The sequence below is a fragment of the Echinops telfairi genome, unplaced genomic scaffold (genome assembly GCF_000313985.2).
Source record: "Echinops telfairi isolate 266 unplaced genomic scaffold, ASM31398v2 ScPeMD7_7469;HRSCAF=8507_1, whole genome shotgun sequence".
Classification (NCBI taxonomy): domain Eukaryota; kingdom Metazoa; phylum Chordata; class Mammalia; order Afrosoricida; family Tenrecidae; genus Echinops; species Echinops telfairi.
In genome coordinates this window covers 60,537,499-60,549,202 of record NW_022111373.1, presented here as the reverse complement: position 1 = coordinate 60,549,202, position 11,704 = coordinate 60,537,499, and the positions used below count along the sequence as shown (strand labels likewise).

At 43.2% G+C, this 11,704-nt stretch overlaps 1 protein-coding gene across 8 annotated transcripts in view; it reads right to left on the bottom strand.

Annotated features, from left to right (window-relative positions):
* Positions 1–11,704, bottom strand: part of MEF2C (myocyte enhancer factor 2C) — a 194,389-nt gene that overhangs the window by 5,994 nt on the left and 176,691 nt on the right. For 6 of the 8 annotated variants that reach the window (XM_045284986.1, XM_045284987.1, XM_045284989.1 and 3 more), the window contains 4 exons: positions 8,674–8,846; positions 7,151–7,174; positions 6,112–6,241; positions 5,323–5,458 (listed from right to left, as the gene is read on the bottom strand). In XM_045284986.1, the coding sequence (XP_045140921.1) occupies positions 5,323–5,458; positions 6,112–6,241; positions 7,151–7,174; positions 8,674–8,846 (463 nt within the window). The remainder of the gene's footprint in view (positions 1–5,322; positions 5,459–6,111; positions 6,242–7,150; positions 7,175–8,673; positions 8,847–11,704) is intronic. The other 2 variants (XM_045284988.1, XM_004703497.2) reach the window with 1 other exon arrangement.

Below are 11,704 nucleotides of genomic sequence, written 5' to 3'. Positions count from 1 at the left end.
CTTGTTGGCCAGACAGTACGGAAGCCTCTTTTGCCCGTACAGACACACCCATTTGAAACCAAGGGGAGCAAGGCCAGCTACTCTAGTTTGTAAAGGTGCTGCTTTCCCCAGGAGAGGGCTGACACACCGTTCTGAGAAGGAGAGAATGTAATCTGCGGGTATATTGTGGAGGCCAAAGTAGGATCACTTGAAGTTTGTTGGCTTTTTTTTTTTTGAGAGGGACTAAATGAAGATACATAGATAAAATTAGTCAGAAATGAGTGATGTCTTATACAAAAGCACCACCTACTGGCAAAAAAAAATACCCCTCTCTTTTTCTTATTAATAGACGAGAGAGCGTAGAGAAGAACATTAAGGCAAATCATTTGTTGCCATAACAAGCCTTTCTTTCTCTGGCTTTCGTGATCTTACAGAATTAAACCCAATTTAGCATTTAAATCAAGAGACGACCATAAGCACACATTCTCTTCAATCACCTATGTATACTTAGAGTGAATTGTGTGTAGCGCATTATTTTATAGTCCATAAATTAGTGTACTTATTGCTAGGAGTTTTAATTAAATTCTCCTTAACTCTGGAAGGCATTAACATGGGGGTCTGTGTGCACTTGAGTTTAAAAGGGTCCACCCTGGTGGGCTATTTTATCTCAGCTCATATTGACTTCATGGTTCATTCTGATGGTAGAGGAAACCATTTTTAGATTTCTGGAAGAAAGAGTTTTCCTGGCTCTGGGTAAGAAAGATGACTAGTTCACTAAGATTTAATTAAATCCTTCTATCATGAATCACATCACTGTTTAATAATGAATGTCAATTAGGATTCTGAAAATAAAGTAGCATATAAATAAATGCTTTTGTCTGCCCTTTGACATTTAGATTGTGTCTTCACAGGCAGGATTAGAAAAAAAAAATATATATCTGGTGAGCCCGACCAGAAGAGGCAGCTAATCTGGATGAATCAAAGAAGAAATAACATATTAAAAATGCTGATTCTCTAATAAAGATTTCAGAAGCCGGATTAGCTTGGTTCGGACTGTCAGTGTACCTGGCTTTGACAGGTCTAACGGCTCTCCCCATGAAAGCTACATTCATGGTTAGCCAGCCCTGGCTATAAATGAAGGGTCCCTGCTGGGGCAGTGGGGTGAGCACTGGTGGGAATCCTCCAGCTGCTCCGGGGGTGCAAGATGAGGCAGCCTGCTTCCATCAATACTCGCAGCCTCCGAAGCCCTACGGAGCAGTTCTGTTTTGTCCCATAGGGTTGCTAGGAGTTGGAATCGAATCCAACGCAGTCAGGTTGGGTTTCTATAAACTCATAGGTTAGTTCCTGACCCTACTGCTGATGGCATTTCAGTTGACCCTAAGCTCTACGGGCTATATCCACAGTACGATACTGTAAGCAATATCATAGGTTAGCTTTATTACACTGGGATACAGTCGGATGTATGATATCAATTAGGAGCCCCCTGGGCATTGTTGGGTTGGTGTTGGACTCGTAACTGCAAGGACAGTGGGTCAAACCCACCAGCTGCTCTGGGGGAGAAAGATGAGGCAGGCTGTCTGCTCCTGTAAAGATTTACAGCCTGGGAAGCCCTATTTAGGGTCACTATGGGTCTAGGAGTTGACTCAATGGCAGTTTTAAAAACTTGGATACAAAATAGAAGGGAAGTTTAATTCAGTTATTCTGTTATCAAAGAAGTATTTTCTCAAAAAGAAAAAGTGGCACTTAAAAAAAACAACCACTTAGCTCTATCTGTGCTTATTGAGCTACTTGTTCCTGAGAACAAAATTCTTATAGCACTAGATATTTATGATGGAGCTCGGCGGGTGTAGTGGTTACATTCTGGACTGTCAATGGAAAGATTAGCAGTTTGAAGCCCTTAGCTGCTCCATATGAGAAAGATGAGGCTTTCTCTTTCTGTAAAGAATGAGTCTCAGACACCCACGGGGGCATTTATTTCTACCTTTCCTATAGGGACGCCATGAGCTGGAACTGACTCCGTGGCAGTGGGTTTTTGGCGACAGTTGTGACTATTTATCTGGGTGTGTAGTAAAAAGGTAAAGGGGCAAATAGAGGCCAGAATGCAAGCTTCCCCTAGCAGGTCTTCTGTGCACGTTCTCCCCACCGAGGAGTCTGCTTTAGGCCTGAGAAACACTGTTCTCACAGCAGTGCAGAACGCAAACAGGATCGGACACCCAAAGCCAACGAACCCCGCTACCGTCGAGCTGATTCCAACTCATGTGACCCTCTCGCTTCTTCAGATTCCTTATTGCCTCTGCCTGGAAATGAAGACTATCAGACTGCATGGAACCCAGGCTTTTCAGAAACGGCTCTAGCCCAGTTTTTGTTCTTCCTTTTCACAGGTGCTTTCCGAAAACAGATCACTTTTGTTTGGTCTGTTTGTTTCGGTGACAGGCAACAAAACAGACCAAAGAAATCAAGTAAAACTCGAGGGCGATTTTTTCCCCAGAGGTTAGTATTGACCCGCGTGTCACTAGCCTTTATTGTCAAGTCTCTTCTATCAGTCACCTCTGCACCCTATTTCAAATCCGTTTATGCTATTACCTAAGTGAACCACACACACATCTGCTTAGATAAAACCAGATTGTATAATGATTTAGAAGTACAGCTTTGAAGACTTCGAGTACATGCCAAGGTACCAAAAGCTCCACCATACTATTTTATTTTGAGAAAGAAGTGTCGTAAGCTTCTTGTGAAGGTAGGAATATATTACTTGCTGGAGATGAAATACATTCTATTATTTACTTTGAATATCTTATAATAATATTTTGAATATCCAAAATAATTTGAAACTACTACACAAGTCGATAAGGCTACTTTGGCTTTGATTAATATTCGTTTTATAATTGATTTTCCTTGTAAGGTGTTGAGGTCTGTGCACAATTTATTTTACATGAATGTTTTATTTTAGAGATCTTTTCTGCCCACCCCCACCCCCTTTTTAAAAGGCTGGCATTTAATTGTATGAGCTTGGGTGGCACATCATTCGAGGCGTCTTTTTAAAAGCTGCTCTATGTGTGTTTGTGTGTGTGTGTGTGTGTGTGTGTGTGTGTGTGTGTGACGCTCACACTGCCATGGCGTCAATGCCGACTCAGAACTACACTCTCACCCAGAGCAGAGCTGACCCCATGCATTTCTGAGTCTCTACTTCATTTCCTTTTCTTTTACAAAAAATCATTTTATTGAGGGGGCTTGTATAACTGAGTCCCTACTTCTTTATGGGAGTAGAAAGCCCTGTCTTTCTTCCCTGAGCACTCCATGGTTTCAAACTGCAGCCCAATTCGTAAGCACTACACTACCAGGAGGGGCTAAATTGGGAGGACTTAAGAGGGCTATCCATCCTAGTGATAAGGAAAGTGGGTAAATGGAATCCAAGTTCAGAGAATAAATTCAAAGTCAGAGCATGCTCCATGAGAATCAGTGTTTAAAGAAACCTAGTGCTAAACACCCTGTGTCATGCTTTGCTGTGGTGATAGACGGCCTCTCTAGTCTCACTGCCAGGCCTCTCTCCTAGGGGCCTCAGAGAATGAAGATTCTCCTTGTGTAATCAAGGAGGGCTGAAAAGTGTGGCACAGTTGAAACACATAAAGAAAATCTGTAAAAATGCAAATTATCCAGATATTATTAAAATAAAAAGAAAACTACAATCAAAGGAAAAATATATATAGGGAAATCTGATTTAGGGAAATCTCATCCTTTAGAGGGTGAATTTTATGACAAATGAGAAGAAAAACCTCCCAGCATGCATGCATACATTTTAAAGTTGCCTTGCTGGTGCTATGCGCTTAATGCTAGTTCCTTAGAGTAGTTATTATTGCAACTAATGTCTACTTGAATAGTCAAAATTCCTGAGAAAACTTAAATGCCCTAAATGGAGAAATTGAAGCTGATCCCTTTTTACTATATCTTGAATGCTAACCACAATGATCTCAAGGAAGTAGGGTACCGATGCCATGCAGACTTTATTATTTACACACAAGGTTAGGTTTTCAAGGACAGTGAGGAGAACGCACGTACAACTGTGAAGGGCTGAGAGCCCATAATCTACCCACCAGTCAAGGTGAAATCAAGGTCATACAAAAGCTACTGGGGGGATGGGTGGAGATAAGGCTGAGAGGAATGAGCTTGCTTTCTTAGTGTTTTTTTAAACATTCTAATGGATGTTTTATCTTCATATTTTTCTCCTTAACCAGATGAGTAGAGAACTAACTGCCTCTTTCAAACATAGACCAAATATAGAGAATGCTGGTAAAATCCAAAAGTCTCTTGTCATCAAATATTTTAGTCTCTCAAATTTTCTTTTGATGATTAATTGATGTTTTGGAGTCATTAGTTAAATTTAAAGTTGGGTCACAGGTTCATTTTTAGGCTTTCTTTTTTTTTGAATTTACAAAAACGATTTCTCTGATCTACAAGAAGCAGTATGAGTTGTGAATTCGGGGCTCAAGTTTAAGGTTTGAATGCTTCTAGAGACAAGTGACAGGAGTCATTTCTATGACAGAGCACATCTCAAAACTACCACAAGGGGGCAGAAACACATGCTCCAACTTCGGAAAAGAACCAAAAATTGTTCCTATCCTAATGTGGATAGACTATGAGCGGTGTTGACTGGATGGCAGTGAGTTTTTGTTTTTAATGTGCACAGAGTCACAAATATCTACAAATACACAAATGTGTATATGAACATATAGCCTATATAGTGATTACATCGCTCTTCCTATATGTTTATGCTAAGTGAGGATTCTCAATTATCTTAAAGACTTGCCATTTTAACTGCCTTCTGGTTCCTCAGATAAACTATACGAAAACAAAATAATGACTCTCTCCTTCACTGATAGAAGTGGAAACAAATACAACCTAAAACGACAGCGACAGCAAGGAGCTCACCATGGCCTCACGGGAATGAGGAAAAGCTATTTAAACGTCTTGACAGGTACTGATCTGAGGATTAGTTTCAGATTTTGATAACGTAGAATTTTTACACCCTCTGAAGGCTGGTAAGGGAGCCCTGGTGGCATAGTGGCTGAGTGCTTGGCTGCTAACGAAAAGGTTGGGCGTTCAAACCCACTAGTTGCTCCTTAACTGAGGGGGGGGGGGGGGCAGCCTGCTCCCGTAAAGATCACAGGCTCAGAAACCATTTGGGGTCATTCTACCCTGTCCTACATGGCTGTTATGGGTGGAGTGAACTCCTTGGGAGTGAGAGTTTATTGTTTCGGAAGGGTATTCAGGTACATTCAGAGACTGTCGTCTGTGAGTTAAAAAGGCGCCGGGACGTTACATGATAAAAGACACAATACTGCTTACCCCAACTGACTGAGGGCAGACGGTGGCATGTTATGGAGGTGCTGCTGTTGCCAGCCAGTGACCGAGCCAAGGTGAAGAGCGCTGGCGGTGTTGAACCCAGAGAGAGAGGACAGGTCTGCGCTGCTCAGCGAGTACTCTAGAGGAACGAACAGAGCAATGAGAGCAAAGAATTCCGCTCGGAAAATTACCTAACGGTGACGAGGACAAGTAGTTTCATTTTCTAACCCAGTCTCTTCATGTCGGTTTGGATCGCTGGTATACAGGTTTGGGACTTTCCCCCGAGTTCTGAAGCCTTCATTGAGCGGCCGTGGTGTCTGGAGCACGACACCCTTAGCAATGATGGGAAAGGGTAGGAACCACCACCACCCAGGGCAATTGCAAGGCAGAGAGTGTAGATTTCAACAGAAGAGCGTGTGGGATGGAGGCTTCTCAGAAGAATAGTTGGGATTTTTAATGTATTAGAACTCCCTTCCGTCTGTAGCGCACAGGTATTTGATGATAAGAAGTGTTCCTGTCACCACCAGAGGAAGGGTAAGCTTTCTATTAGACCAAAAGACCTAACCGTTCTTGTACCTTGGACTGGTACTTCTCTTAGACACTGCCAGTCATTTTAAGGAAGAGATGTGGCCAGCCATACTTGTTCATAAGGGATTGGGAATGGCCGAGTGCTCCAGACACCGCAGGCACTAAATAAAGCTCCCAAACACAGGAAAAAGGTGATCATTTCTTTATCTTGCTTTTTACTAAAAAGTATTTAGTGGATTGTTTTCACAAGGTGCAGCTACTTACCAGTACCATACGTTGTTGAAATGGCTGATGGATACCCTCCCATGCCTTGTCCAGGTAAAGTAGGAGTTGCTACGGAAACCACTGGGGTAGCCAATGACTGAGCAGACTGGGAGTTATTTATCCTCTGATTCTTTTAAAGTAAAAAAAGAAAAAGAAAAAGGAAAAAAAAGGCATTATTGATTGATTTCATGAAAAAAGTTAAAACTATTGTATTTCAGAATCAGTTTTGCACAGAGAGATAACTTGGTATAAATCTCATGAAATTAATCATTTAACATGTGTCTCTATGAACTCTGCCAACCCTATCATTTACAATCCTTCAAGAGACCAGTTGTTGCCATAGTAACCCATTACCTCAGTATCTCCTAGGCAACTGAACTAGTAACAAGTACCATAGCTTTATTATGGGTAAAAACAGACTATGTTGAAAACTGATGAAATATGTATACTGTACTTCCATTGTTTCAGTTTTTATTCAAATGCAAATTAAAAAATTAAAATCAACCATGGTGGTTTTTAATGTGCATTTCTACATACTGCATAGAGCAGATGGGTAGAGGTTCATGCTATATTCTGACCAGCAGGTGGTGCTCTGACCACTTTTTCAGATTCTCCTAAACTTCCCTCAAACTAGATAGCTAAGCAGCTAATTCCGTACTTAACTCCTTCCAGTCAGGAGGGTAGAGAGCCACATATACCAAAAGATCTTAAGAACTTAATTATCAGGAAACAAATATGCTCCGAGGTTTTAAAAAGAAATGTTATATTTGTATTCGAATTGTACTAAAAAATACATGTAAGCACATTGCAGACACAGCCTTCCCTTAGAGAGGCTGAGCCAGAAAATGAAATTACCTGATACATCCTTTCAATCTGAGCGACACCAAAAATGAATGGTATTTCAACATTTAGCAATACTGACAGACTCCAGTAACTTCCAGAATTTAAAAATGTCCCCAGAGCTACCACCTCCACCTGTAAGTAGCTTTCGATTTTCCCCTTACACTTGTCACATAAGAGACAGGCTCCCTCCACTTACCAACAGCAGGTCGACATCCTCAGACTGAGAGCATGGGGAAGGAGTTTTATTAATTAATGTCTGTAAATATTTATAGACGGGCAACATCTTTGTAACAAAAGGAAATGCATCTTCTGACAGTTGCGACAGTTTAAACAGTGTTCAAACCCAGACAATCAGGATAACTCCTTACAAAGGCATTCTTTGTTTCCCTTAATGAGCTGTTTGTCTCCCACATGAAGACCATCCATCCCGTTTTCAGCACAGGTCAGTGTCTCAACATTCATTATTTCCCCCACCACATTCTGACAACGAGGTTCTCCATGGGAGTCCCACTGGCAGGAGGTGGGGGCGCTGCACCAGGTTGCTGGAGACCTGACCACTCACAGAGCCCCTGGGAAAACATCAGTTTTAAGGGACTTGGAATAAATCTCCCGATGGAGGCAGCCTGCCATGGCCCACACTGCTTGGCTGTAGCCCTGTGGGAGGTTTTATTTATTAGCCCTAGTCTTTTCCGAAGGGAATGGTTGCATATTATGTGATTTTTTTGGTTGATATTCAAAATTAATCTGCGTGGTGCTATAATAAACTAATCAGCTTGCAGGACTGCTTTACCCTGAAGCTTTCTACAGAGCACAAAAAGAAAACACAAGAAGAAAATGTTTGCAGAATGATCTAAATTTGTCTACTGAATCTTGGTTTGGTTTTAAAATTCTCTCTCTTAAGCAAAGCTAATTTGGAGAACATGGATGTAAGTCTCTTTGTTGTTGAATTTGGTCTCATTATATTATCTTAATCTTAGGCATGCAGGCCTAGGAGAAAAAAAGAGAAGGTTGATATGTATATTTATATCTTACATTGGTATTTTTTTTCTTAGAAGGGCCCCCAACTTTTTAATGTAAACTCCATAATAATAATAAAACGCTTGTTCTCAAAATGTTTGGGATTTTAAAAACAATTTGCTTCTGGGATCTAAGTATATGCATAAAGTACAGACAAAGGGCCTTCAAGAAATTAATGAAAAAGTAGGTTTAAAAGAGAATGGAATTTTTCCATACATTAAAAAAAATCACTGCAATCCATCCAAGAAAGTATTTTCAAATTAATAAGGGAAAAAGTTCAGTAGGAAATCGTGGAAACCCCTTTTCTTTTTCAGCACCCGGAGGACATCACACCTGTGAAACTCTGGTCGGTATGTAGCCTTCATTCATTCATAAGTCTGATTTCACCACTAATCAAACCATAGTGTCCCTTGAGCGGAAGTCATCGATTCTTTTCTTTTTTTAAATTATAAATTGGACACATTTTCTTTGTCCCAGAACATGAGTCAGGCACAGGGCTTTACCAGCCTTGCTTATTTTTAACATGGAAAAGGAAAAGGCTAGCCCATTCTCAGGAGGAACAGCTCAATACAAACAGGGCCCCGGTTCTACTGTTGAAATGTTATTCATAAAGTTAACTCATCAAGTTAGCCAAGTTCGGAAGCAGCCACACATATATGCGCTACCCTATGTACATCTACGGAGAAGGTTGTTTTGTATTACCACGGACGGCATGGTGTTCTTGCTGCCTGGCGGGATAAGAACGCGGAGATCAGGTTTACGGTTGTTCATCCCCAAGTTCATAGGAGGGGGAGATTTCGCTTGCATATTCTTGTTCAAGTTCCCAGGTGAGACCAGCAGACCTGGTGAGTTTCGGGGATTGCCATACCCATTCCCTGTTAAAAAAACACACACACAAACACACAAAAAACAAGACACAACCATGAGGGTGCTGAGGAAGAAATCTAGACTCAAACGTGGCTCTCGAGATTACATACGTGGGATTCCAAATATAGCTTAGCATATAATGCACATACACTGTGAGACCCCAAGACGGACTGCTTGCACATCAGTGTCAAGAGTAACCTCAACACTTAAGTACTCCCTATGTCTCTAAAGGAGGATGAAACGGTTTTAAAATATTCACCAGAAAAAATATCCTCCCCACCCCCTCGCTGTTGACAACAATAGAAACCAGGAAGAGGGTTAGCCAGTTGTTCAGGGTGTAAGAAACGCTCCAAATTGGTCCTCTTCTCTCATCCACTCTCTCAGCAGAGGCCAGGCGGGCGTGACTCACTCTTTCAGTTCATTGGTTTGGGTTTTATTTCGTGTGTCTGTGTGTCCTTCCATGAGAAAGGGCAGAGCAGCAAAGACTATAATTTCTAGGACAAGCAGGAGGGGAAGCGCCTGACATTCTGCTGTTGGGTGCCCCCTTTCTCCGAGCGAAGCCCCCTCTGGCTTCCGCTCCTTGGGCCTCCTGCCTCGCCAAGTTTGGCGGGAGCCCGGGCTCTGCTGCCCTGCTCACACAGGACCTGAGCAAGCTGGACTCCTCAGGAGGAGGATGCCGCCTCCAGGAAACTGCTGACTCACCGAGGGACAGGAATAGCTATTGATTGAGAACACCGAAAAGGTTTCCTCAGGCCTCTGATGGGTAGCCCCCTCCTAATAGAAAAAATGATAACTGAAAGTCTCCAGTTCTCATCTTCCAAAGCGTGCTGCCCCTTGCCTGGGCGAGCTTCAGAGGGGGGCTTTGGCAACTGGACCATTCGAAAGCCCTGGCCTGCTTCCTCCCCTGCCTGCCTCTGATTGGAGCAGGCCGAAACCAGCGTCCACACAAGTATCAATTACCCCTGGACCAAGGATCCAGTGGGGGGCACAGCTGGGCCCCAGGCCTTCAGTGCCTGGTAGTCCCATGGAATCCCAGCCATGGGCAGGTGAAAGGTATAGAGTAGCACAAGAGGGCCGAGGCTGGGGTGCCCACAAGGAGCTCACCGAGAGGAGAGGCCCTCTGATGGGAGACTGGCCTTGAAGGAAGTGGGCTGGGAGAAGGGAGAGGGGAGAGAAGGTGATATATTAGGATCCTTGTGACTGGGTGCTGGGGAAGAGCCCAGGAAGGCATCCACAGTCCAGTCTGGTTAGCAGGAAAGGGCCCTGGCAGCACAGTGGTTAGTGCACTCTGCTGCTGGCTGAAGGCTGCCGATTGGAATCCACCAGCCGTTTCACAACAGAAAGATGTGGCAGCAGTTGGCTGTAAGGCTGGCCAACCATGTGGGCAACCTTACGTGGGGCGGTTCTGCCCTGTCCTGTCCCAGGTGCTGCAGGGCCATGGAGTCCAAATTGACTGTAAAGCAGAGACTGGTTTGGTCTGTGGCTGGAAGGGAACTCAAGAAAAGAGAGGGGTGGTTGAGGCCCTGGGGGAATACGGAGGCCAGGCTGGAGAAGAGGCTAAAAGATCGTGGGTTTACAGGGTGGAAAGAGGTAGGCCTGAGGCCTGCACAGTGGAGGGACAGAGGGACACGGGGCCGGGCCGGGGCGCCTGGTGGTGCAGGATGGATGGTTGCCTGCTGGACACCAAGGTGCTGGTCTGAGATAGAGGTTCTGCGGGCCTGGGAAGGCAAACCCCAGATGTATTTTGGGGAACATCTTTGGAATTAGGATATGTTTGAGGTACTGTGTACAGCATATTTGATCTTCATAACCCACCTACGGACCTGTCTCATTTTACACATGAGCAAACAGGCTGAGTACATAACAAATAACTACAAGATTAAATCTGTCATTTGGATCATGTGTAAAATTCCCCAAGTTACCAGGATAAAAAAACAAAACAAAACAAAAACACCCTCAGAAAATAAAACGAACACCCCCCTCCCCCGCCGCCACCTCCATGCATGCATCTATGTATCTTTTTTTAATTACTTAATCATTTTATTGGGGCTCCTACAATTCATCACAATACATAGATCAATTGTGTAAAGCACACCTATACATTTGTTGCCCTCATCATTCCCCAAAATTCGCTTTCCTCTTGGGTTCCTGGAATCAGCTCATTTTCCTTTTTTCCCCTCCCCCTCCGTTGTATCTATGTATCTTACACATAGTAGTTGCTTAAGGAACGCTGGTTGGGTTTGACTATAAATTACTCTTTGATAATAAAACTTAAGAGAAAAGCCAGTTAAATTATTTTAAGCCAGTTAAAAGATGTCAGAAGTCATCTCTCTGCCTCTCCCTTTACAGTGAATTTGTTTGGACATTTTTTGGGTGGCGAAATGTACTACATGAAGCAAATAGTAGTTGCCTTTACTCAGTCGGAGGACTAAAGAAGCAACAACAAGGGCCACGCTCCCTTACACCAACGCTTGCTGGGTAAGATGGCGTGCGCAGAGGAGTTTCCGACTGACCTTGTCTTACTGAGTTTGCCTGGTGCACATGTTCGGGTTTTCATGTTAATGAAGAGATTTTATTAGATAAAGAGGGTCTAAGGAAACAAAGGCCAAATTTGCGCTCGGCTTTCCTGTCAGCTGAAGTGCAGACTGACACACGGAATACATATGTCACTTATCTATTAAGCCTGTGTGAGATCTGGTTTAAATAAACAATCAAATGGAAAATTAGCTGGGTAATTTCAAAAGAAGGGGGGGGGGCAAAAAAAAAATTCAGTTAAGCGGTGCAATGAAGCTTGAATAGATCAGAAGAAACTAAAACCCCGGCGCGGTGGGTGCCGAGACTGGTTTGCATGGAGGAGTTATTTTGC